The 24,854-nt window shown below is 36.9% G+C and overlaps 1 protein-coding gene and 1 non-coding gene across 2 annotated transcripts; both read left to right on the top strand.

Moving 5' to 3' along the window:
• Nucleotides 1-1,828: 1,828 nt before the first annotated feature.
• LOC131227245 (pectinesterase-like) lies at nt 1,829-5,247 on the top strand. The gene is made up of 3 exons (XM_058222996.1): nt 1,829-3,265; nt 3,780-3,940; nt 4,350-5,247. The coding sequence occupies exons 1-3, from the start codon at nt 2,376-2,378 to the stop codon at nt 5,048-5,050; spliced, it is 1,752 nt and encodes a 583-aa protein (XP_058078979.1). The 5' UTR covers nt 1,829-2,375; the 3' UTR covers nt 5,051-5,247.
• Nucleotides 4,044-4,115, top strand: TRNAH-GUG (transfer RNA histidin (anticodon GUG)). The gene has a single exon. It is a non-coding gene; the product is annotated as a tRNA-His (tRNA).
• Nucleotides 5,248-24,854: the final 19,607 nt, after the last annotated feature.

The following is a 24,854-nucleotide window of genomic DNA, read 5'->3' as shown; positions in this document are numbered from 1 at the left end:
TCTACTCCGTTCGGATCAACTCACTCACCCGATTCAAATTGAGTTGGGTCTGAACGAGTCGGATGAGTTGAAATGTCCTGTGCCCGGCTCTGTGTATGAGTTGATCAGCGCGGATTTTGGAATATAGGCCTAACATTGGGGGTACATCTAAAGGATGGGCTGGACTCACATACAACAGTGGCCCCACATAGCTCGTATGGTAATTAGCATGCCCTGGAACGTCTGTGATAATTTTCCCTGCATGTATCTTGTGCATGTGAGAAATGGCACTAAGAGCCATGAACCTAATGCTAGTTGGGGGTTGCAACCATTAGCTTAGGGTGCAACCCTGGTGCCACCTGCATGACAAGCACTCTTGAATTCTAATCCTTGGCTAACTAATTATTTATAAGAGAAATGGTTGCATTCCATTCCATGTTGTATGGTACAACTGGGGATTTCCCTCCTGAATTCAGACAAGATTTTGAAAGATTATTTTTGAATTAATTCAGAGTATTTTCCGTGAATTTCAAATGCATACACAACAATATGGTATGTGATCCAAGTTTTTACGACTCAGTGATTCAGACTGACTCTTTTGATCCTGAGTCGAGTCATGACTCAGTCCAGTCAGGGGCTATCTCAGCCGACTATCTTTTCAGTTAACCGTTCCTTGACTTGGAACATCCCTGAATGATCATCTACAACCGTTTGTGGGTTAGCTTAATCTGCAACCCATCACAAATGCCAACATGTCAAGCGTGCAAGGCATCCAAGCCATATATGATTTGACCTTCTTTTCAGAGCCATCCATTTTCTAATCCATGATGGGATGGTCACAGTGCCCTAACAAAAGTGATTCTTTAGAATCACAAGCAATCCATGACAGGTCCTAACAAATAGATACATCAACCTATTTTATTGTAAATTATTTTTACCGTTTATATTAAAGACCATTTCATATTTTTTCAGATCAGTATGATATTTAAATGATAGCTCATGAAATGTGTGATGAACCTAATGAGATCAATGGATTGGATTGTCCAAGTGTCCCAATGCTAAAATAGGAACTATAACTTATAATGCTGTGATTGCACTGGAACTTAATGGCCCTTAAAAGGTCCAAACTCCAAATAGGATTTGTTAGAGATAAACAAGGTTAATTAAGACATGATCTCCATTAGTTTTACGCTAATTCCAACCCCAGCTCCCCCTCAAAGTAGGGAGAGCCACACAGGTGGAATGGGTTGTTTGAACGGAAAATTACCATTTTGCCCCTAGACATTGTGGGGAATACCACTTCGACCCCATGTAGTTAGATTTAGTTATAATGACTGTAAAGCCCTTGGAATTTTCACAAATGATGGTGTGGAACATGGTAGATCAAACACCTGCACATATCCAACGTACATGTCGGATGAATGCAGGACAGATCCTAATGTCCAAATTGTGCTGCCCTACATGGATTGGACACAACCCAAAATACTTTTGATAAGATGATCTTAGCCCTGACTGTTAAAAGACAAAATTGTGAGCGGTCTAAATTCAATGAACAAAAGATCAACTGATCCGATGGATGTGATCGTCCACTCTTTAAACTGTATGTTGCTTGTGCAACCACGCATCCCAACCTGCCACACGTGTAGGACATCCAAGTAGCGGGTATCAGGTGGACCCACAATAGATCTAATATGGTTAAAAATTCAGGCTATTCAACTACCAGCTAGGTCAAACCTCTAAGAAAAATAACCAACGGCCTAAACAAATTGCAATTTTATAGATAGTTCACTATTCTATACGTGTGTGGCCCACCTGACCGTAGGGCTAAATTATCTACGTGATTAATCCCATCTGATATACAGCTCGGATGTACCACGTACATGCTAGGTTGGCACCCAAATGAATGAAAAATGGAAGCAATTGATGTCCAATCTAGATTTTTTTTTTTTTTTTTGTGTGGATATTATCCATCCATGGTGGTTCCCATTGAATCAATGGTCTGGATCATCAAAATGTGGGTCCTACCTGTACAAACACATATTATTCACAATTGCGATGCATTAGGACCATACAAGTCAGGTGATGCTATTACGAAGAAATGGATTTTGTAAAGAGAATAAGGGGTAATATAGTAATTTTAAACATAACGAGAACGGGAAAGTTTTCGCGGGAAATGAGGAAGCGACGGTTGCAATATCAATCACCCGTTTCCCGCAAAAACCTTAACGAACTTTCAAATACAAGACCACAAGGAGCCCTTCAGAAACATCCATTCCAGAAAAGAGAGAAAAGGGAGAAGAACACAGCCTCTTTCTCTCTCTCTCTCTCTTCTCTGTCTGCCTTGGCTGGATTACAAGGCAGGGATTCAGAGAGACCTCAATCTAAGCCATCCAAACATGTCGGCCTTCGATTTCGGCCACCTATCGGAGCGCCGAAGAGCCGAAAGGGAGGCAAAGAAGAGAAAGAGGATCGCCATTGGCCTTGGTATAACGTTAACCATCCTCATTCTACTTGCCTCCGGCGCTTTTGCTGTTGCCCAGCATTCAAAACATGCCACCCAACCGCGTAAAACCACCACATCCAAGGCCAATGGAGCTAATGCAGGGACTAAAGAAATTGCCACATCATCAAAGGTAATCAAGCTGTTGTGTAATTCGACAGATTATAAGACAGATTGCGAATCTACGTTGAAAAATGCTACTGGGTCTGACCCCAAAGATCTTATCAAGGCCTCAATCAAGGCGGTTGCCGGCGAAGTGAAGAAGGGCTTTGCTAAAGCATCTCAGCTCAAAACAGATGATCCTAAGGTGAAAGGAGCTATTGCAGACTGCAATGAGCTCCTTGATCATGCTAAGGATGAGCTGGAAAGCACAATTGCCAACATCGACGGTGAAAAGATGTCGTCGAAGTCTAATGATCTCAAGAACTGGATGAGTGCCGTGATGTCGTATCAGCAGACGTGTATTGATGGGTTCCCAGAAGGGGATCTCAAGTCCAAGATGGAGGATGGAATGAAGAGCGCCAAGAAGATGACGAGCAATGCGCTGGCGATCATCAATGAGGCGGCGTCGATTCTATCAACACTTGAGATACCGGGATTCACCCACCCCCGCCTACTGCAGGAGGAATCGAGCAATGGTGGCCTGCCTGATTGGATGTCCACCGAGGATCGTAGGTTATTGAAGGAGAAAGCTAAGCCCCCGCCGAATGTCGTGGTGGCGAAAGATGGAAAATTCACCACCATTAACGCTGCACTGAAAGCCATGCCCAAGAAATACACAGGAAGGTATGTACTTATGCAGTTACACAAATCTAATCCTTCTGATGGAAATGGGCTAGTTTTGGATGGGCTTGGCCCATAGGGCACTTAGGATGATGGTTGGCCCAAAGTCTATTTTCTTGTTTTTTAATGGTAGGCCCACTTGATCGACGGATGGATTAGGAACATTCAAGTCAAAGACAGGTACTTGGTTGAAATTTTTGGTTAGTTTGGGTCGTGCCCAGATCCATTAAATTTTTTATATACTGGGCTTGGATCTGCTTTTAGGCCCATATTTGGTGAAATCAAATCTAGGCCCTTTAATGGCTGTAAAATGTCCAAACTTGGGTGGGCCGTGCATCAACTGACTCTAAAACTGGCTGACAAACAATCGTAAATGGAGCTACTTATCTTTTAAAATAAGTTAAGAGTCTAAATTATCTCAATTAAACAACTTGCTACATCTTATTACGTGGATGTAATGGCAATTTTTCTGACTTTGTTTTTTGTTTTTTTTTATAAATTTTTTTTTTTTTTAAAGGTACGTGATTTACGTGAAAGAGGGCATTTACGAGGAGCAAGTGATTATTACGAAGGACATGGTGAACGTGACCATATACGGCGACGGATCAAGGAAGACCATTGTCACCAGCAGCAAGAATTTCGTTGATGGTACCAGGACTTTCCAAACTGCTACTTTCGGTGAGTTAGAGGAGCATGCAGAACCTCGTTTTATTTTTCAATTTCCTTTAAATACAATTTTATAGTATATTTATATTTTATTTTATATAAACCAGCACAACCTGTGGCTGTAGTTTAGTGGTAAGAATTCTACGTTGTGGCCGTAGAGACCTGGGCTCGAATCCCAGCAGCCACATTCTTTTTTTCTTTTTATTTATTTATTTATTTTTCTACATGTGTGGTCCACCAAGTGAGTGTATGATCTTGATTTGTGATCTTGGGTTATAATGAATGAACTTGAACAGCATCCTGATTACATACTCCATACTTGTGAGGTCCATCATATCTACGGTCTGGATCACCAAATGTAGAAATGGTACATATCTTATATAAATTTTTTTGTTTTTTTGTTTTTTTTTTAAATTTTCAGCGGCTATAGGAGATGGATTCATGGCCCAAGATATTGGATTCAGAAACAGTGCTGGTGCAATCAAACATCAGGCCGTGGCCCTCAGAGTCCAATCCGACCGTTCAGTCTTCTTGAACTGCCGGATGGAGGGCTACCAAGATACATTGTATGTACAAACACATCGACAGTTCTACCGTAGCTGTGTTATCGCTGGTACCATTGATTTCATCTTCGGCGATGCGGCTGCTGTTTTCCAAAACTGCCAGATGGTCGTAAGGAAGCCGTTGGATAATCAACAGAACATCGTGACCGCACAAGGCAGGGTAGATAGGCACCAGTCTACTGGAATCGTAATCCAGAAATGCAAGATCCAACCAGATAAGAAACTAATCCCAGTCATGAAAAAGATCAAGAGCTACCTTGGACGACCTTGGAAGGAGTATTCAAGGACCATTGTCATGGAAACGACGATCGGTGATCTGATCCATCCCGACGGTTGGTTACCATGGGAAGGGGATTTTGCCTTGAAGACACTAGAGTATGGAGAATATAACAACGATGGGCCCGGCGCAGCTGTCAGTGCTAGAGTAAAGTGGCCTGGCTATAAGGTGATTAACAAGCAACAGGCCTTGACATTTACAGTGGAGAAATTCATTCAAGGTAGAGAATGGATTAAGGCCATAAATAGTGGAACTCCTGTTCGTTTGACGTTGTTTAATTGAGGTGGGCCTTATGCATGGGGTGGGACTAAAAAAAAAAAACACAAGGGTTGGGATTGGAAGATAGAGGGTAATGGGACATGGGTTTCTCTCAAATCGTTAGGTTTTGATTGGATTTGCATGTTTGAGTGAATCATGTAGGCTCATGTGCTCTTCTTTGTTCCCTTAAAAGAAAGAGAGTAAAAAAAGAAAAAAAGAAAAAAAAACACCACGTGAATATTTTTGGTCATAGATCTGTAGATCTATGTTAATGGTATTGTCCTTGTAATTGTAGCAAATCTCGAAATGTCAATTTTTTCTGTAAAAGCTGCCTAAGACTAATTATATCTTTTTATATAAATTCTATTTAAATAATGCAATAATGCAATTACGAATTAAACAATTATTTGCAATTTATCATAGATGTGGCACACTTGATGATCGGATTGGACGGCCAACATTAGAGAAATATGTTTACGATTGAAATCTTCGGATGCATATGGTCATGAATTAATTTTCTAATCAGTGATATAACTAGTGACCTATCACAAGCTTATGATCAATTCTCTTTTAGAGAATGATATTTTCGGCAGGCAGACAAGGGCCCCACAACTTGTGATATCATACCATCTTTTCCACATGTTACTTATGTAGGACACATCACCATAAAGAAGGGTTGGTGAGAAAGTCACAAATGGTACATTCCCCCGGGCGTTGTATATTCAATGGACCAGACCACAAAGTGCCAAGCCTCAACTATACATGTGAGAATCCCATTTGTTTTTTTTTTTTTTTTTTTAATTATAATTTTTTTGTTAGCTTGTTAGTACACTCCACTGCCGGTTGACACTTCACTGTTAGCCAACTCCACTACGGATCGATACCAAGACTTCAATGTTGAAAATCTATCTGTTTGATAAGAGGAAAAGAAGGGAAAAAGATTTCATAATTATAGTTAGCAGCGTTGCTATATATAAGAGTGGATTCTGAAAAATGGGTTGGGCTTGATTTATAAGGAAAATGTTTACACAGTCTCGAAATCAAATAGGTCTTAAGGAGTTATTTGGATTTGGACAAAGTTGCATCGCAACAAGCAATTGCCATGTATGTTCAATGGTTACTCAACTTTTTAGTGCAGTAGAATCATAACCCTTTTTGGCAAGTAGTCATAAATAGTTAATTGTGGGATTATGAATTGGGTATACTTGTCAATGATGTTTTATGATTTTGAATAAATAATGATCACACTTAGTGGTGCATATGCATGACATATATTCCAATGTGTTAGCATGACCCTTGAAGTTCAGGTAACATGTGCAATTGTGCTGCCATTAATATTCAAGTACTGAAAAATGTAATAGGTGTTAGTGTGAAATATGTGTAAATGTCGTAGTTTAACAAATTAAAATTTTAAGTTCCTCACATGTATCATAATCTATCATATCCTTATTCCAAGGTGTTAACAAACAAGAGACATGATAATTAATCAATAACAGTATGTCCATGCCCAACAAATCCTGACAACATGTCATGGATTACTAATTGCAACACAACTTTACCTACATCCAAATAAGCGCTATGTATTACAAGAGGTAATATTAGGTTCAAAAGTTCAGCTCTTGATAAAAGGCCCATCTAAGCGTAATCTTTTGAAGAAAGAAGAAAAACTCATTTAGTAAAAATAGAGTTTTTGATATTTTTCATCTCATTTTAGCAGTTTATTTCTAGGCAAACCTATATAAATGAATTTTTTTTTTGAAAAAAGAAAAACCCATCTTCTAAAAGTGAATTTTTTAAATATCTCTTCTTTTTTTTTTTCCTATTTATTTATTGGCAAAAGATCAATCTGTGTAAAATATCTTGAAGAAAAAAGAAAAACTCCCATTTTAAAAGTGAAAATTTTATAATATTTTTACCTTTCATTTTCATCCCAAACAAGTCAATTTTATTATAACAAGTAAAAAGAAAAAATGAATTTCTAACAGAAATAATCATAAAAAAACACAAAAGACCGTTTGAGTGTAATAGTAAAAGAAGAGTAAGTTGAAGAATAGCGATAAAAAAAAGGTATGGAAAAGAAGGCCGAAGAGCATTTTCGTCCAATAAAAAATCAAATTAAAGATTTGAATTCTAAAAAAATAAATATTTAAGAGAGTCTATTTTGTGGGGCAAGCAGAAACCCTAAAATAATCATAGGATTTGCTTCCACGGATGTTAGGACATTTTTCCATTGAATATGGACCTTTTCCTTATTTCTCAAAGGTTAGGATTCTCCCACTGAGGAGATCTTTGGCTTGTTTTCCCTCCACGGTGAGGAGAAATATACCAATGGTTTGGACTGCAGACCCAAGGGCCCCACCTATATAGGAGTGAAAATTTTAGGATAAAGTAGAGTCTTGGGTCGAGGATGATAGATGATCCTAGAGGTAGATACACATAGCATGGGGGTGCGTTTAGTTCATCTTAGTAGCGTTTAAGGCTTGGTCATCTAGACCATTGATCAATTGGACCCTATTAATTTTAAAACATTTTTATGATGAAATATCCTGACCTTTTTGTGTGGCCTGCGAATGAACGGGAAATAAAAATACTGCAATGACCCATACAACATAAAACGATGATGATCTAATCTCCTAATCAAGTAAACGTTTTTCCATTGGACGCGGATTATGTATTGAGTAACTCAGTAGGCTACTAAGAAAACTTTGTGGAGCTCTCATCCACACCATCTATCCAATTTTCCAGCTCATTTTAGGTCATGAGGCCAATATTAAAACATATCCAAATATCACATGGACCACATCATTGGACTCAGTAGGAATTGAATGCATGCCATTGAAAACCTCCCGAGGAATATAGAAGTTTTGGATCAAGATGATATTTTTGTTTTCCCTAGTATAAACTAAGAAAAAGTAAATTGATAGATTTAATTTAGTTTAATTGGTGTGAGGTGATGTTTTGCTCTCTTAATTTCTTCTGCAATTATTCATCCGTTTCTATTTTATTGTTCAATGGCATTTGAAGAGTCACTGTCTAGATCCTTTCCTCGTGAATTTTCGATTGTTCTTCTTTCCTTTGGAACAGTAAAAATTAAGCTACAACCAGTAGGCCAGACCTCCTTACAGTGTTCACATGAAAAGGATATATAGGCCATGCATCAAGACCCTCTAGCTAGTGGTTTCTAGCTTATATGGTTGACGTGTTCACAAATCACAGTAACAGGGCAATCCTAGCCATCCGTCAATCGACATTTAGGACCATCTATTTAAAGCGAATTTTTAGCCTGTACCATTGATGATAGGGAGCGCATCGTGTAGAGTCCCGATCCCAACTGTTACTAGAGGTACGTCGGTGAAAAAAGGTCAACATGTTGTTGATGACATCTGTCCCGTCCATATGTGGACGTTAATGGGACAAAGTGCCGGATGCTTTTAATGCACGCTTTATACGCCCTTTTATGCACGGCCTTGAGACGTGTCCCCAGGTTGACTTGGAGGCCGATTGCTTGCCACGACAAGTTAGCTAGGTGGGGCTACCATGATATTTTTCAGAAATTTATCCTGTCGACCCTCCGTTTTGCAAGATCATTTTTGGTCATATAGGCCAAAATCTAAAAAATCAGGGATTGCATATGCTTTCATCGTACAACTATTGGGCGCACCATTAATGTATGTAGTTTATTTATGCCATCCAACCATTTTTCCGGCTCATTTAGTGGTTGAACCCAAATTTATGCTTACCAAAAGCTCAAGTGGACCACACCATAGGAATCAGTAGGAATAATTATTTTCACTATTAAAACCTTGTTAGCATCAAAAGTTATCACTACGCTAAAACTGTGAAAAAAAGACGGTCCAAAACCGTCTCAAACGACCAAAAAGGACGGTCATGGACCATCGCAAGGGCCGTCAAATTTTGATGTGTCGTATTACTTAAAGGACGGTCGAAAACTGTCATTTTTATTGACGAAAAAAAGACGGTCATGGACCATCCTAAAAAAGGACGGTCGTGAACCGTCTTAAAAAGGACGGTCTCGGACAGTCTCTTATGAGCCTTTAAAGGACGGCCATCGACCGTCCTTTAAAATGACGGTCATGGACTGTCCTTAAAAAAGACTGTCGTAGACCGTCTCTGATGAGCCTTTAAAGGACAGCCATAGACCGTCCTTTTTAAGGACGGTCCATGACCATCCTTAAAAAGGACTGTCATGGTCCGTCTCTTATGGGCCTTCAAAGGACGGCCACAGACTGTCCTTTAAAAGGACGGTCATGAACCGTCCTAAAAAAGGACTATCATGAACCGTCCCTTATAAGAGGGTCATTCTACACCTGCTACATCATCATATTCTTCCTGATATACACCTGTTATATAATATATTTCATCATATTCACATTCACATCCATCTAAACCTAAACTACGTAAATCCAACATAAACTACATTCATCCAAACATAAACTACATCCATCTAAACCCAAACTACGTAAATCCAACATAAACTACATTCATCCAAACATAAACTACATCCATCCAAACACAAGCAATCTTATCCACATTACATTCATCCACACATAAATATATATAAGTTTAACATCATAAATAAAAAAAGAAAAAAAATCAGCAACAATTTTCTTTTTGTGTCTTTCACCTGAAAAAAAAAATATTAAACCAACAAAACATTATAATTCAGAATCATGAAGAATTGCATATACTTCTTCTAAAAAAGTGAGCACTTTTTAAAAATAAAACCGATCATTAAAATAGGTTTAGGTTTAGGTTTTAGGTTTTAGGTGTTAGGTTTTAGGTTTAGGTTTAGGATTAGGTTTTAGGTTATAAGTTATAAGTTTAGGTTATAGGTATAGGTTATAGGTTAAGGTTTAGGTTATAGGTTTTGGTTTTGGTTTAGGTTAAGGTTTAGGCTTAGGTTATAGGTTTAGGTTAAGGTTTAGGTTTTAGTTATAGGTTATAGTATATAGGTTATAGCTTTAGGGAATTGAGAATAGGTTAAGGTTAAGGTTTAGGTTTAGGAAATCGGATCCGAGTTCGGGATCGGATTTAGGTTTGGGTTAGCAAGTTTAAGTTAGGGAGTTGAGATTAGGATTAGGTGTAGGTTTAGGTTCAAGGATTTGAAAATACATTTCGATTTTAGGTTTAAGTTTAGGTTTTAGGCTTATGTTTAGGTTATAGGTTTAGGTTATAAGTGCAGGTAATAGGTTTAGGTTTATGTTAGGTTATAGGTTAACGTTTAGGTTTAGGAAATCGGGTTCGGGTTCGGGATCTGGTTATAGGTTTGGAATAGGGAGTTGAGATTAGGATTAGGTGTAGGTTTAGGTTTAGGGATTTGAGAATACATTTAGGTTTAGGTTAAGGTCTAGGTTTAGGTTTAGGTTTAGGTTTAGCTTATAAGCAATAGGTTTTAGGTTTAGGTTTAAGTTATAGGTTACAGGTTTAGGTATAGCTTTAGGCTTAGGTTTAGGTTACAAGATAAAGGTTTAGGGAATTGAGAATAGGTTAAGGTTTAGGTTTAGGAAATCGGGTTCGGGTTCGAGATCGGGTTTAGGTTTGGGTTTTCAAGTTTAGGTTTAGGTTTAGGTTAGGGAGTAGAGATTAGGATTAGGTGTAGGTTTAGGTTTAGGGATTCGAGATTACATTTAGGTTTTAGGTTTAGGTTAAGGTTTAGGTTTAGGAAATCGGGTTCGGGTTCAGGATCGGGTTTAGGTTTTGGTTTTAAGTTTAGGTTTAGGTTTAGGTTAGGGAGTTGAGATTAGGATTAGGTGTAGGCTTAGGTTTAGGGATTTGAGAATACATTAAGGTTTAGGTTTAGGAAATCGGGTTCAGGTTCGGGATTGAGTTTAGGTTTGAGTTTTCAAGTTTAGGTTTAGGTTTAGGTTAGGGAGTTGAGATTAGGATTAGGTGTAAGTTTAGGTTTAGGGATTTGAGAATACATTTAGGTTATAGGTTTATGTTTAGGTTATAGGTTATAGGTTTAGGTTAAGGTATAGGTTTAGGTTTCGGTTTAGGTTATAAGCAATGGGTTTAGGGAATTGAGAATAGGTTAAGGTTTAGGTTGAGGAAATCGGGTTCGGGTTCGGGATCGGGTTTAGGTTTGAGTTTTCAAGTTTAGGTTTGGTTTAGGTTAGGGAGTTGAGATTAGGATTAGGTGTAGGTTTAGGTTTAGAGATTTGAGAATACATTTAGGTTTTAGGTTTATTTTTAGGTTATAGGTTATAAGTTTAGGTTAAGGTATAGGTTTAAGTTATAAGCAATAGGTTTAGGGAATTGAGAATAGGTTAAGGTTTAGGTTTAGGAAATCGGGTTCGGGTTCGGGTTGGGGATCGGGTTTAGGTTTTGGTTTTCAAGTTTAGGTTTAGATTTAAGTTAGCGAGTTGAGATTAGGATTAGGTGTAGGTTTAGGTTTAGGTTTAGGGATTTGAGAATACATTTAGGTTTTAAGTTTATGTTTAGGTTATAGGTTATAGGTTATAGGTTTAGGTTTAGGTATAGGTTTAGGTTTCAGTTTAGGTTATAAGCTATAGGTTTAGGGAATTGAGAATAGGCTAAGGTTTAGGTTTAGGAAATCGGGTTCGGGTTCGGGATCGGGTTTAGATTTGAGTTTTCAAGTTTAGGTTTAGGTTTAGGTTAGGGAGTTGAGATTAGGATTAGGTATAGGTTTAGGTTTAGGTTTAGGGATTTGATAATACATTTAGGTTTTAGGTTTAGGTTAAGGTTATAGGCTATAGGTTATAAGTTTAGGTTTAGGTTAAGGTATAGGTTTAGGTTTCGATTTAGGTTATAAGCAATAAGTTTAGGGAATTGAGAATAGGTTAAGGTTTAGGTTTAGGAAATCGGGTTCGGGTTCAGGATCGGGTTTAGGTTTGGGTTATCAAGTTTAGGTTTAGGTTTAGGTTAGAAAGTTTAGATTAGGATTAGGTGTAGGTTTAGGTTTAGGGATTTGAGAATACATTTAGGTTATAGGTTTATGTTTAGGTTATAGGTTATAGGTTTAGGTTTAGGTTTAAGTTTAGGTATAGGTTTAGGTTTCGGTTTAGGTTATAAGCAATAGGTTTAGGGAATTGAGAATAGGTTAAGGTTTAGGTTTAGGAAATCAAGTTCGGGTTCGGGATCGGGTTTAGGTTTAGATTTTCAAGTTTAGGTTTAGGTTTAGGTTAGAGAGTTGATATTAGGATTAGGTATAGGTTTATGTTTAGGAATTTGAGAATACATTTAGGTTTTAGGCTTAGGTTTAGGTTATAGGTTATATGTTTAGGTTAAGGCTATAGGTTATAGGTTTAGGTTAAGGTTTAGGTTTAGGTTTAAGGATTTGAGAATACATTTAGGTTTTAGGTTTAGGTTTAGGTTTAGGTTTAGGTTTATGCTATAGGCTATAGGTTTAGGTTAAGGTTTAGGTTAAGGTTTAAGTTTAGGTTATAAGCTATAGGTTTTGGGAATTGAGAATAGGTTAAGGTTTAGGTTTAGGAAATCGGGTTCGGGTTCGGAATCGGGTTCAGGTTTTAGTTTTCAAGTTTAGGTTTAGGTTTAGGTTAGGGAGTTGAGATTAAGATTAGGTGTAGGTTTAGGTTTAGGGATTTGAGAATACATTTAGGTTTTAAGTTTATATTTAGGTTATCGGTTACAGGTTTAGGTTATAGGTTTAGGTTAAGGTTTAGATTTAGGTTTAAGGATTTGAGAATATATTTAGGTTTTGGGTTTAGGTTTAGGTTATAGGTTACGGGTTTAGGTTTAGGTTTAGGTTTATGCTATAGGTTATAGGTTTAGGTTAAGGTTTAAGTTTAAGTTTAGGTTATAAGCTATAGGTTTAGGGAATTGAGAATAGGTTAAGGTTTAGGTTTAGGAAATCGGGTTCGGGTTTGAGTTTAGGTTTAGGTTAGGGAGTTGAGATTAGGATTAGGTGTAGGTTTAAGTTTCGGGATTTGAGAATACATTTATGTTATAGGTTTATGTTTAGGTTATAGGTTATAGGTTTAGGTTAAGGTATAGGTTTAGGTTTCGATTTAGGTTATAAGCAATGGGTTTAGGGAATTGAGAATAGGTTAAGGTTTAGGTTGAGGAAATCGGGTTCGGGTTCTGGATCGGGTTTAGGTTTGAATTTTCAAGTTTAGGTTTAGGTTTAGGTTAGGGAGTTGAGATTAGGATTAGGTGTAGGTTTAGGTTTAGGGATTTGAGAATACATTTAGGTTTTAGGTTTATGTTTAGGTTTTAGGTTAGAGGTTTAGGTTAAGGTATAGGTTTAGGTTATAAGCAATAGATTTAGGGAATTGAGAATAGGTTAAGGTTTAGGTTTAGGAAATCGGGTTCGGGTTCGGGTTCGGGTTCAGGATCGGGTTTAGGTTTTGGTTTTCAAGTTTAGGTTAGGAAGTTGAGACTAGGATTAAGTGTAGGTTTAGGTTTAGGTTTAGGGATTTGAGAATACATTTAGGTTATAGGTTTAGGTTTAGGTTAAGGTTATAGGTTATAGGTTTAGGTTTAAGTTAAGGTATATGTTTAGGTTTCGGTTTAGGTTATAAGCAATAGGTTTAGGGAATTGAGAATAGGTTTAGGTTTAGGAAATCGGGTTCGGATTCAAGATCGGGTTTAGGTTTGGGTTATCAAGTTTAGGTTTAGGTTTATGTTAGAAAGTTTAGATTAGGATTAGGTGTAGGTTTAGGTTTACGGATTTGAGAATACATTTAGGTTTTAGGTTTATGTTTAGGTTATAGGTTTAGGTTTAGGTATAGGTTTAGGTTTCAGTTTAGGTTATAAGCAATAGGTTTAGGGAATTGAGAATAGGTTAAGGTTTATGTTTAGGAAATCGGGTTCGGGTTCGGGATCGGGTTTAGGTTTGGATTTTCAAGTTTAGGTTTAGGTTTAGGTTAGGGAGTTGATATTAGGATTAGGTATAGGTTTAGGTTTAGGGATTTGAGAATACATTTAGGTTTTAGGCTTAGGTTTAGGTTATAGATTACATGTTTAGGTTAAGGGTATAGGTTATAGGTTTAGGTTAAGGTTTAGGTTTAGGTTTAAGGATTTGAGAATATATTTAGGTTTTAGGTTTAGGTTTAGATTTAGGTTATAGGTTACAGGTTTAGGTTTAGGTTTAGGTTTATGTTATAGGCTATAGGTTTAGGTTAAGGTTTAGGTTTAGGTTTAAGTTTAGGTTATAAGCTATAGGTTTAGGGAATTGAGAATAGGTTAAGGTTTAGGTTTAGGAAATTGGGTTCGGGTTCGGGATCGGGTTTAGGTTTAAGTTTTCAGTTTAGGTTTAGGTTTAGGTTAAGGAGTTGAGATTAGGATTAGGTGTAGGTTTAGGTTTAGGTTTAGGGATTTGAGAATACATTTAGATTTTAGGTTTATGTTTAGGTTATAGGTTATAGGTTTAGGTTAAGGCTATAGGCTATAGGTTTAGGTTAAGGTTTAGGTTTAGGTTTAAATTTAGGTTTAAGGATTTGAGAATACATTTAGGTTTTAGGTTTAGGTCTAGGTTATAGGTTACAAGTTTAGGTTTATGCTATAGGTTATAGGTTTAGGTTAAGGTTTAGGTTTAGGTTTAAGTTTAGGTTATAAGCTATATGTTTAGGGAATTAAGAATAGGTTAAGGTTTAGGTTTAAGAAATCGAGTTCGGGTTCGGGATCAGGTTTAGGTTTTGGTTTTCAAGTTTAGGTTTAGGTTTAGGTGAGGGAGTTGAGATTAGGATTAGGTGTAGGTTTAGGTTTAGGGATTTGAGAATATATTTAGGTTTTAGGTTTAGGTTTAGGTTATAGGTGATATGTTTAGGTTAAGGCTATAGGTTATAGGTTTAGGTTAAGGTTATAGGTTTGGATTTTCAAGTTTAGGTTTAGGTTAAGGTTTAGGGAAAGGTAATAGGTTTTGATTTAGGTTATAGGTTATAGGTTTAGGTTTTAGGTTTAGGTTTATGTTTTGATTTTTGTTATAGGTTATAGGTTTAGGTTAAGGTTTATGTTTAGGTTATAGGTTTTGGAATTTGAGAATGGGTTCGGGTTTAGGTTATAAGTTTTGGTTTTGGTTTAGGTTTAGGTTATAGGTTTTTGGATTTGAGAATGGGTTATGGTTTAGGTTTAGGAAATCGGGTTCAGGTTCGGGATTGGGTTTAAGTTTGAGTTTTCAAGTTTATGTTTAGGTTTAGGTTAGGGAGTTGAGATTAGGATTAGGTATAGGTTTAGCTTTAGGGAATTGAGTTTAGCTTATAGGTTTAGGGAAAACTTAGGTTTAGGTTATAGGTGTTGGGATTTGGGAATAGTTTTAGGTTATAAGTATAGGTTTAGGTTAGCTTATAGGTTAAGGTTTAAGAATATGAGTTTAGGCTATAGGTATAGGTTTAGGTCTAGGTTTAGGTTTAGGGAATTGAGTTTAGGTTATAGGTTTAGGGAAATGTTAGGTTTAGGTTATAGGTTTTGGGATTTGAGAATAGTTTTAGGTTATAAGTATAGGTTTAGGTTAGGTTATAAGTTAAGGTTTAGGGATTTGAGTTTATGTTATAGGATTAGGTATAGGTTTAGGTTTAGGGATTTGAGTTTAGGTTATAGGTTTAGGTTTAGATTTTAGGTTTAGGTTTGGTTTGGTTTAGGTTATAGCTTTTGATTTAGGTTATAAGTTAACGGTTTAGGTTATAGGTTTTTGGATTTGAGAATGGGTTCAGGTTTAAGCTATAGGTTTTGGCTTTGGTTTAGGTTATAGGTTTTGGTTTAGGTTATAGGTTATAGGTTTAGGTTTAGGTTTAGGTTTAGATTATGGATTATAGGATTTGAGAATGCGTTCGGGTTTAGGATATAGGTTTTGGTTTTAGTTATATGTTTTGATTTAGGTTTAGGTTTTAGGTTAAGGTTAAGGTTTAGGTTTAGGTTAAGGTTATAGGTATAGGTTAAGGTTTAGGTTTAGGTTATAAGATATAGGTTTAGGGAATTGAGAATAGGTTAAGGTTAAGGTTTAGGTTCGGGTTCGGGATTGGGTTTATGTTTGGGTTTTCAAGTTTAGGCATAGGTTTAGGTTAGGGATTTAAGATTAGGATTAAGTGTAGGTTTAGGTTTAAGAATTTGAGAATACATTTAAGTTTTAGGTTTAGGTTTAGGTTTAGGTTAAGGTTGAGGTTTAGGTTATAGGTTAAGGTTTTAGGTCATAGGTTTTGGTTTAGGTTAAGGGTATGGTCCCTGCAAATACAGATATAAACACGGTCATCCGACACAAATGCCAAGCCCTTCCAATGCTGTCCATAATGGTCATAATAGCGGTTCTCTCTTTCCAGGGAACCCCGCTCTTCCGAATAGCTCCGACGCACATCCGGGTCTGCTCCATTATTTTTGATCAAATACATAAACACGGCATGTCCAAATGGCCAGGCCCCTCCAATGCTGTCCAATGAAGAACTTCATCATGGTCATAACGGTTCCCACCTTCCAGGGACCACCGCTTAACATCCGGATAGCTCCGACGCACATCCGGGTCTGCTCCATCAATTTCGAGTTAATATATAAACATGGCCTGTCCAAATGGTCAGGCCACTCCAATGCTGTCCATAGAAAATGGACAGCTTCATCATGGTCATAACAGCGGTTCTCACCTTCCAGGGACCCCCGCTCAACATCCGGATAGCTTCGACGCACATCCGGGTCTGCTCCATCAATTTCGATCTAATACATTTAAAAACAACATAATTATATCTAAAAGCATTTGGATACCTGGGGAAGGCCTCTCATATTCGTATTATTGGTTACTCATCCCTTTGTCCATAAGCGACAATCGACCAACACTTTCTATTGCTACCTGTACTCTGAAACCAACACAAATAGAACTGAAAAACAATATAAGGAATAAGAAAAAATGAATTTACCTATACACATCATTAAATGTTTCCCTATAAGGAGGTGATATTATATCTTTGATAGCCACAACCTGTATGACATGAAAAAATTCAACCGATACAGTCTATTACAATTCAAAGGAGAAAAAAGATTTGTGGCTGTACCGATATTCTAGTACATTACGAACGGCTGCCTATGTATCCAAAAAGTCAAATTGGGATCAAGCTAATACGTAGTTCTTTTTAATTAACCAAGTTACTATAGGTCATAAATTTCATATTTAGCAAAGTATCACTGAATGTCGTCTCAAATCGTTTCTGGTTGGGATTTGAGAATAGGTTTAGGTTAAGGTTACAAGTTTAGGTAAAGGTTATAAGTTTAGGTTATAGGTTAAGGTTTAGGTTTAGGTTATAGGTTATAGGTTAAGGTTTAGGTTAGGTTTTAAGTTTAGGTTAAGATTATAGGTTTAGGTTATAAGTGTAGGTTATAGGTTTAGGTTTAGGTTAGGTTATAGGTTAAGGCTTAGGGAATTGAGAATAGGTGTAGGTTTAGGTTTAGGAAATCGGGTTCGGGTTCGGGTTAAGGTTTAGGTTATAGGTTTTGGGATTTGAGAATAGGTTTAGGTTATAAGAATAGGTTTAGGTTATAAGAATAGGTTTAGGTTTAGGTTTTATGTTTAGGTTAAGGTTATAAGTTTAAGTTATAAGTTTAGGTTTAGGTTATATGAATAGGTTATAGGTTTAGGTCTAGGTTTTATGTTTAGGTTAAAGTTATAGGTTTAAGTTATATGTTTAGGTTTAAGTTATAAGTGTAGGTTATAGGTTTAGGTTTATGTTAGGTTATAGGTTAAGGTTTAGGGAATTGAGTTTAGGTTTTAGGTTAGGGAGTTGAGATTAGGATTAGGTGTAGGTTTAAGTTTAGGGATTTGAGAATACGTCAAGTTTTAAGTTTAGGAAATCGGGTTCGGGTTCAAGATTGGGTTTACATTTGGGTTTCAGGTTTAGGTTTAGGTTATAGGTTATAGCATTAGGTTATAGGTTTAGGTTTAGGTTTAGGTTAAGGTTTAGGTTATAGGTTTTGGGATTTGAGAATAGGTTATATGTTATAAATTCTTTATTTTCATTTACATTCACAAATACATTCATCATCCATCCAAGAAAATTGAGACAGGTCAAAGATACACATAAAAGAGCGGACATGAAAAAAAAAAAAAAGATTGGTAAGAAAAGCAGTAGAATCTCACTCTACCATGTATGAGATTGGTTCATAAGAGTAAGGTGGATTGACCATTTTAGGCTGACCATTGTAATTTTATCAGGAACCCAAATGAGGTTTAAAAAAAAAAGAAAAGAGAGAGAGAGAGAGAGATCTTTACTTAAGGTATTTGGAACCCGCAGTATGACATTAGCTTACCCATTGCAATACCAACTGAAAAATCAAGATGTATCTAAGCGATTTGACGCATGTAAGGCATGTTGGAGACTTGGTTCATGAAACAAAGGTGACTGATAATTGTACTGTGGCCTTGGCAATTTTAACTAGAACCTAAATGCATACAACTCTTTTGAGTTCCAAAACTATCAACTCATAAGCAGGAGGGTTATCACCATGTCTCTTTGTTTTAAGCTAACCCAACTGATATGCAACATGTGGAACTACCAATAAAAGAACTTGAAACTTTCCCATCCTTAAATGTACTGAAACTCAAACAAAATCTCCAACATAATCTATCATCATAATCATCTTCATAATCAATGAACGGGTGCAAATCCACCAAATGTTTTGTTCCCCAATTATCTCTTAAATTTCAATGATAGAAAATAAGAGGTTCCATGATCATGATTGAATGAAATTAGTAAAGAAACTGAAAATATAAAATAAATTACACCATTTATCTTCATTAGCCATAAAAGTAAGCGTCTAGCCATACCATGATTTTATTGTACCAGATGAGGATGAATGGTATGGCAAATTAACAACCAATGACAAATCGGAAGATGCATCAGCAGTATTTATGTTACTCACCCCATAGGAAGCCCCTGGTGATGGGAAATTTGCAACTTCTCCAAGATGTTCAAGTAGATTATCTATACATAAGTGCTCATCTTCCATGTACTGTATGGGTCCTTTATCTGCATATCAACCATCACACTCTGCCAGAGTATCAAAGTTTTTACTAAAAAAAAAAGCTACATTTTCTAGCTTTGTCATTAACAAAGCTCATAAAAAAAATAAATCTCTCATTACTTTCTATATAAACACCCAAACCAATTGTCATAACCAGGTACAATAGCAAATAAATCATCATAATCATCATCATTACAATGAAAATTTCCCATATTTTGCAGCATTTTGCATAAATGAGCTAGTCAGTACCAGGACATTCCATTGCTGGACACGAAGCCCTTCGAAAAGGTTTATACACAAACATTATTCAAAAGCAAAGAGCTAGAACATGGTAAGCTGTTGCTCATTCAACATAACATGGCATGCATGGAAGCAGTTCAAAAATCACACTGATCTGATGATCTTAACCACCTGATTTCACATGATGAATTTGGACTGCTAAATGTGTTCTTTCAACAGCCCATTCAATGGCATTTGACAGTTAGGATTATCTGGTAAGTGTGATTTACGAATATGCTCCATCCATGGTCTAATTCCCAAATCAAAATACAACTTTACCATGAGAATCAAAGGAAAAATCATTAGAGACCAAAATCATTGAAAATCACCAAAACCCATTGCAAAATCAGCAGCAAAACACTCAAACAGATCGACGGCCTCTCACAAATCACATAGGCAACACCATCCCCAATTCAAAACTATGCATGTTACCAGGAAAACATGAAACCCAATTAAAGTTTCATAATAATCACCAACTGAGTTTTGCCCTGATTAGATCCAAGCTTTCCATCAGGCCAACAACTCTGGTTCTCAAATCCCTAAATCTGTAAGCCCTAAAATCCCCAAATCTGTAAGCCCTAAAATCCCTAAAATCTGTAAGCCCTAAAATCCCCAAATATGTAAGCCCTAAAATCCCCAAATCTGTAAGACCTAAAATCCCCAAATCGAAAGGGGAAGTGAGATAGACAGAGATGAAGGAAGAGAGATCGAGAGAGAGTACCTTCGATTTGACGGTAGCTGTTGTTGATAGAGGTTGGGCGGCCATGCATTGGGACCTGATCCGCTGCTACCGCCGATGGGGAAGACTATGGACATCGTCGGTGGATGATGGGTTAGGGTTTGGAGTAGAAAGAGGAGGGCGAGAGAGAGAGAGAGGAGAGGGGGACGCGGATAAGCTACTGACAGGTTGAGAGAGGGAACGCCGATTAGCCATTGACAGGTTGAGAGAGAGAGAGAGAGTGAGAGAGGGAGGGAGGGAGGAAGGGAGAAGAGGAGGGCGAGAGAGAGAGGAGAGGGGGATGAGGATTAGCTACTGACGAGAGAGAGAGAGAGAGAGAGAGAGAGAGAGCGCGGACGGATTGCAGAGAGGGAGAGACAGGGAGGGAGGGAGGGAGAAATTTTAGGGATTGGGGTCGTGGGCGCGCGCGGATTGGCTCTAAAACCGGATTGTGTACTGAGTAAACTCAGTTGGGCCCACCGCGAATGCATGTGGTTTATCCACGCCGTCCATTCATTTTTCTAGATCATTTTATGGGTTCAACCCAAATTTGATGCATATACAAAGATCTAGTGGGCCATACCACTGGAAAAGGTGGAACTATTGATTTCAACCGTTGAAATTTTTCTAAGGCCCCCAGTGATGTTTATTTGTCATCCAACCTATTCATAAGATCAGAAGGACATGGATGAAGGGAAAACACAAACATCAGCTTGATCTAAAACCTCTGTTGTCCCCAATAATTTTTCAATGGTAGATGTTCAATTCACACAGTTTCTGGTGGTGTGGTCCATTTGAGGTTTGGATATACTCCATTTTTAAGATAAAGCCCTAAAATTATGTCTTAAAAGAGATGGATGGAGTGGATATAATGCATGAATGACACAGGGGCCCACAGAGTTTACTCAGTACGCTTATCGTACTGAGTTACTCAGTATGCAATCCGCTTCCCTGAAACCAGCCCCGTGGCCGGTGTTCGGTGGTCTGTGGGCCCCACCATGATGTGTGTTTCATCCCATCCGTTCATCCATTTTTAAAGATCATTTTAGGCTCTTATCTTAAAAATAAGAGGATATAAATCTTAGGTGGACCACACTACAGGAAAACAATAGTGATTGGATATCCATCATTTAAATCCTCCTAAGGTCCACTGTACTGTTTATCTGACATCCAATCTGTTGATTTGGTCATAAAGGCCCAGAGGAAGGGAAAAAATAAAGATCAGCTTGATCCAATACTATTATGGCTCCCGAAAAGTTTTTAATGGGCGACATTCATTCAACACCTTTTCTTATAATGTGGTCCACTCGAGATTGAGATATAACTCATTTTTTTTTGTAATATTATAAAATGATCTATAAAAATAGATGGACGGCATGGGATGAAACACATACATCATGGTGGGGCCCACAGACCACCAAACACAAAAGTTGAGAGGGGTTACCCTCCATTAAAACATTCATAATTATTTTTTGGCTCACATAGATGTGGTTCACAAATCTAGCCCATCCATTATGTGTGTGCCACTTGGATGAGGGGTCATACCAAGTTTCAGATGCATCCAAATTTCAGGTGGGGCCCCACCAAGTGCTTTTATATATTTTAGGCATGTCTTCACATGATTTTAGATGGTATGGCCCACCAGAGTTCTATATACGACTGATTTTTAGGATATCGCATAATTTAAAGGGGACCCATCAAATGCACGGTGTTGATTTACGACACACGTCATGGTGGGGCCCACACAACTCAACCTCATGGGGAGTTCCCAAGAGCTCGACGCATAGAATATTATATATATATATATATATATATATATATATATATATATATATATATATATATCTATGTATGTATGTAACACCGTCCGTCCATTTTGAGATATCATTTTAAGTCACGAGCTAAAGAATGAGACAGATAAAAATCTGTAGTGGACCCCACCACAGAAAACAATGGGAGGGTGATTCCCACCGTTGAAACTATCCTAAGGCCCATCGTAATGTTTATTTGAAATCCAACTGGTTCAAAGTAATAAAAAAAATGATCGTGGGGCCCACACAGCACCAACCACCAGCCAATGGATGGTGTAGGGGGAGTAGCCAATCTGTTTCCCTTATTTGTGGTGTGGTCCATTTAATCTTTGAATATGATTCAATTTTTAGATAATTCTGTAAAATGATCTCGAAAAATGGATGAACGGTGTGTGTTGATCCCAAATTTTCGGTAAATCCAAAACTCAAGTGGACCATGCCACACAAAATAGTGTGGAATAACGATTTCCAACGTTGATACCTTCCTTAGTACCACAATAATGTTTATTTGCCATCCAACATGTTCATAATATAAAAAAGATATGAATGAAGGGAAAACACAAACATCAGCTTGATCCAAAACTTCTATCAAATGCACGGTGTTAATGTTCGATACACATCATGATGGGCCCCACAAAACTTACTAACATTAGTTCTTAAAATCTCAGGGCATCAATAAGTTGGGTCACAATTTTGACTAGAATATTTAACCCATTTTACATGTCTGGTCCACTCACTCTATTTTACTGATCATTACTCTCAATTTGACTAGTTACTCGCCCCGATCATGCTACATATAAGAAAGATATTGGGCAAACAAGATTAATCAACAATTTGAGTGAATTTTGATTTAAACATCTGAAGTTATTACTCTTCAATTTGAACTGATCAGATTGTCCAAAAACGGTTAAAGGTTGTTCATAATATCAAAAATATATGAATGAATAAAAAACACAAATATTAGCTTGATCCAAAACTTCTATGGCCTCCAAGAAATTTTAAATAGTAGAGGTTCAATCACACTATTTCCTGTGGTGTGGTCCACTTGAGCTTTGGATATGCTTCCTTTTTGTTCTTTAGACCTCAAATTATTTGTTAACATGGATAAATGGAGTGCATAAAATAAATAATTAACAATGGACCCCATAGAGTTTACTCTGATAAGAGTAATGAGTAACTCACCTAAATATAGTAGAGAAGGGTTTCCTTAAAACATTCATAATCATATATTGGGCCTGCCTAAATGTGATTCAAACATCTAACCCACTCATTATATGTGTCCCACTTAGATGAGGAATCAGACCAAGTTTCAATTGTATCCATGTCTGTATTAACTTATAAACAGATTGGATCTCAAATAAACATCGCGACGAGCCCTAAGAAGGTTTCAATAGTGGGTGTCACTATCCCCCTCTTTTCTATGGTGGGTCCACTTGAACTTTGGATCTGCCCCGTCAATCAGATGCACCATGCCATGGTGGGCCACGAGCTTAAAAATAAAGTCAATCCATGACTTGGGTGGGCCACACCACATACTATAGTTGAGAGGGTTACCCTCCCATTAAAACATTCATAATCATTTATTGGGCCCACCTAGAGTCAGACCAAGTTTCATACACATCCAAAACTCATGTGAGCCCCACCAAATGCTTTTATATGTTTAAGGGATGTCTTCGCACAGTTTTAGACGTTATAGCCCACCTGAGTTTCGTATACGACTGATTTTTGGACTTAAAGGGGACACATCAAATGCATGGTGTTGATGTTCTATACACACCATGGTGGGGCGCACACAGATTAACCTCATGGGAAGTTCCCATGAGGTGACCTTATAGTACCATTTCACTATTTAGGTAACTCTTTCATGGGTATTACTCTAATCGTGTAGGGCCCACCTTGATATATTTTTTGTATATCGACACCGTCCATATATTTTTCCATCATATTTTAGGATGTGATTTCAAATCACAAGAACTCAATAATCTCAGGTAGGCCATACCAATCAAAACAATGATGAATAACTATTAAAAACCTTTTAAAGGCCACAAAAGTTTTGGATCAATTTGATCTTTGTAGTTTACCTTCATCTAGATCTTCCTTGCATTATCAACAAGTTGGATTGCAAATAAACATTAATAAAACCTTACGATGGGCTCTTTATAATTTTTAATGGCGAGGTACTATATAATCATTCTTTCTAGTAGTGTGGTCCACTTAGGATTTAAATCTACATAATTTTTTATACCCGGCCCAAAAATGGGTTGAAAAAACATAGGGGCCATAAGGATATACAACACATCATCAAAATCATCAAAATCTCACTTTTGTTATCTAACTCTTCAATTTTTCTCGTCAAAATAAAAAATCTAGTTTTCTTTTTTAAAAAATATATATTTTTTACAATTTGTCAATTTTTTCATAATTTTGTTTAATTTCTTAAATTTTCTTTTTCAAAATATCATTTTTTTATCTCACTTTTATTATATAACTTTTCAATTTTTCTTGTCAAAATGCAAAATCTAGTTTTCTTTTTTAAAAAATATATATTTTTTTTCAATTTGTCAATTTTTTCACAATTTTATTTAATTTTTTAAATTTTCTTTTTCAAAATATCATTTTTTATCGAAATTTTTTTCAAAATTATCAACATTATTCAATGTTCTTAATTTTATTTTTTTTCAAAATCTAAATTTTTATAAAATTACAGTTTTTTTTTCAAAATTTAAAATTTTCTTAAACATTGTTAATTATTTTTCAAATTTTAAAATTTTCTTAAATATTGTTAATTATTTTTCTAAGCTTCTCAACTATTTTTTTTTTTTCGAAATTCATAATGTATTTGAGGTAGGGGCTGGATCGGAGCATTAGAGACGGTCTTTGACAGTCTCTAATAGAGACGGTTTAAGACCGTCTTTAATAGAGATGGTCTTTGACGAGGCTATAAGACGGTTGAGAACCGTATCAAATAGAGACGGTCTTTGACAGTCTCAGATTACAAGTAAAAGACGGCCAATGACCGTCTCTAATGCAGACGGCCAATGACCGTCTCAGATGACTGCATATAAGACGGTCAAGGACCGTC

The sequence above is a fragment of the Magnolia sinica genome, chromosome 15 (assembly GCF_029962835.1).
Source record: "Magnolia sinica isolate HGM2019 chromosome 15, MsV1, whole genome shotgun sequence".
NCBI classification, from domain to species: Eukaryota; Viridiplantae; Streptophyta; class Magnoliopsida; order Magnoliales; family Magnoliaceae; genus Magnolia; species Magnolia sinica.
The sequence above is the reverse complement of the archived record's forward strand: the minus strand, read 5'-3'. Positions and strand labels throughout refer to the sequence as shown.

What these genes read in the sequence shown, in the direction of transcription:
- LOC131227245 (XM_058222996.1), top strand. Translation starts at nt 2,376, where the DNA reads ATGTCGGCCTTCGATTTCGGCCACCTATCGGAGCGCCGAAGAGCCGAA. An exon ending in CCCAAGAAATACACAGGAAG is followed by an intron (nt 3,266 to 3,779) that starts GTATGTACTTAT and finishes TTTTTTTTAAAG; the next exon opens with GTACGTGATTTACGTGAAAG. An exon ending in TTTCCAAACTGCTACTTTCG is followed by an intron (nt 3,941 to 4,349) that starts GTGAGTTAGAGG and finishes TTAAATTTTCAG; the next exon opens with CGGCTATAGGAGATGGATTC.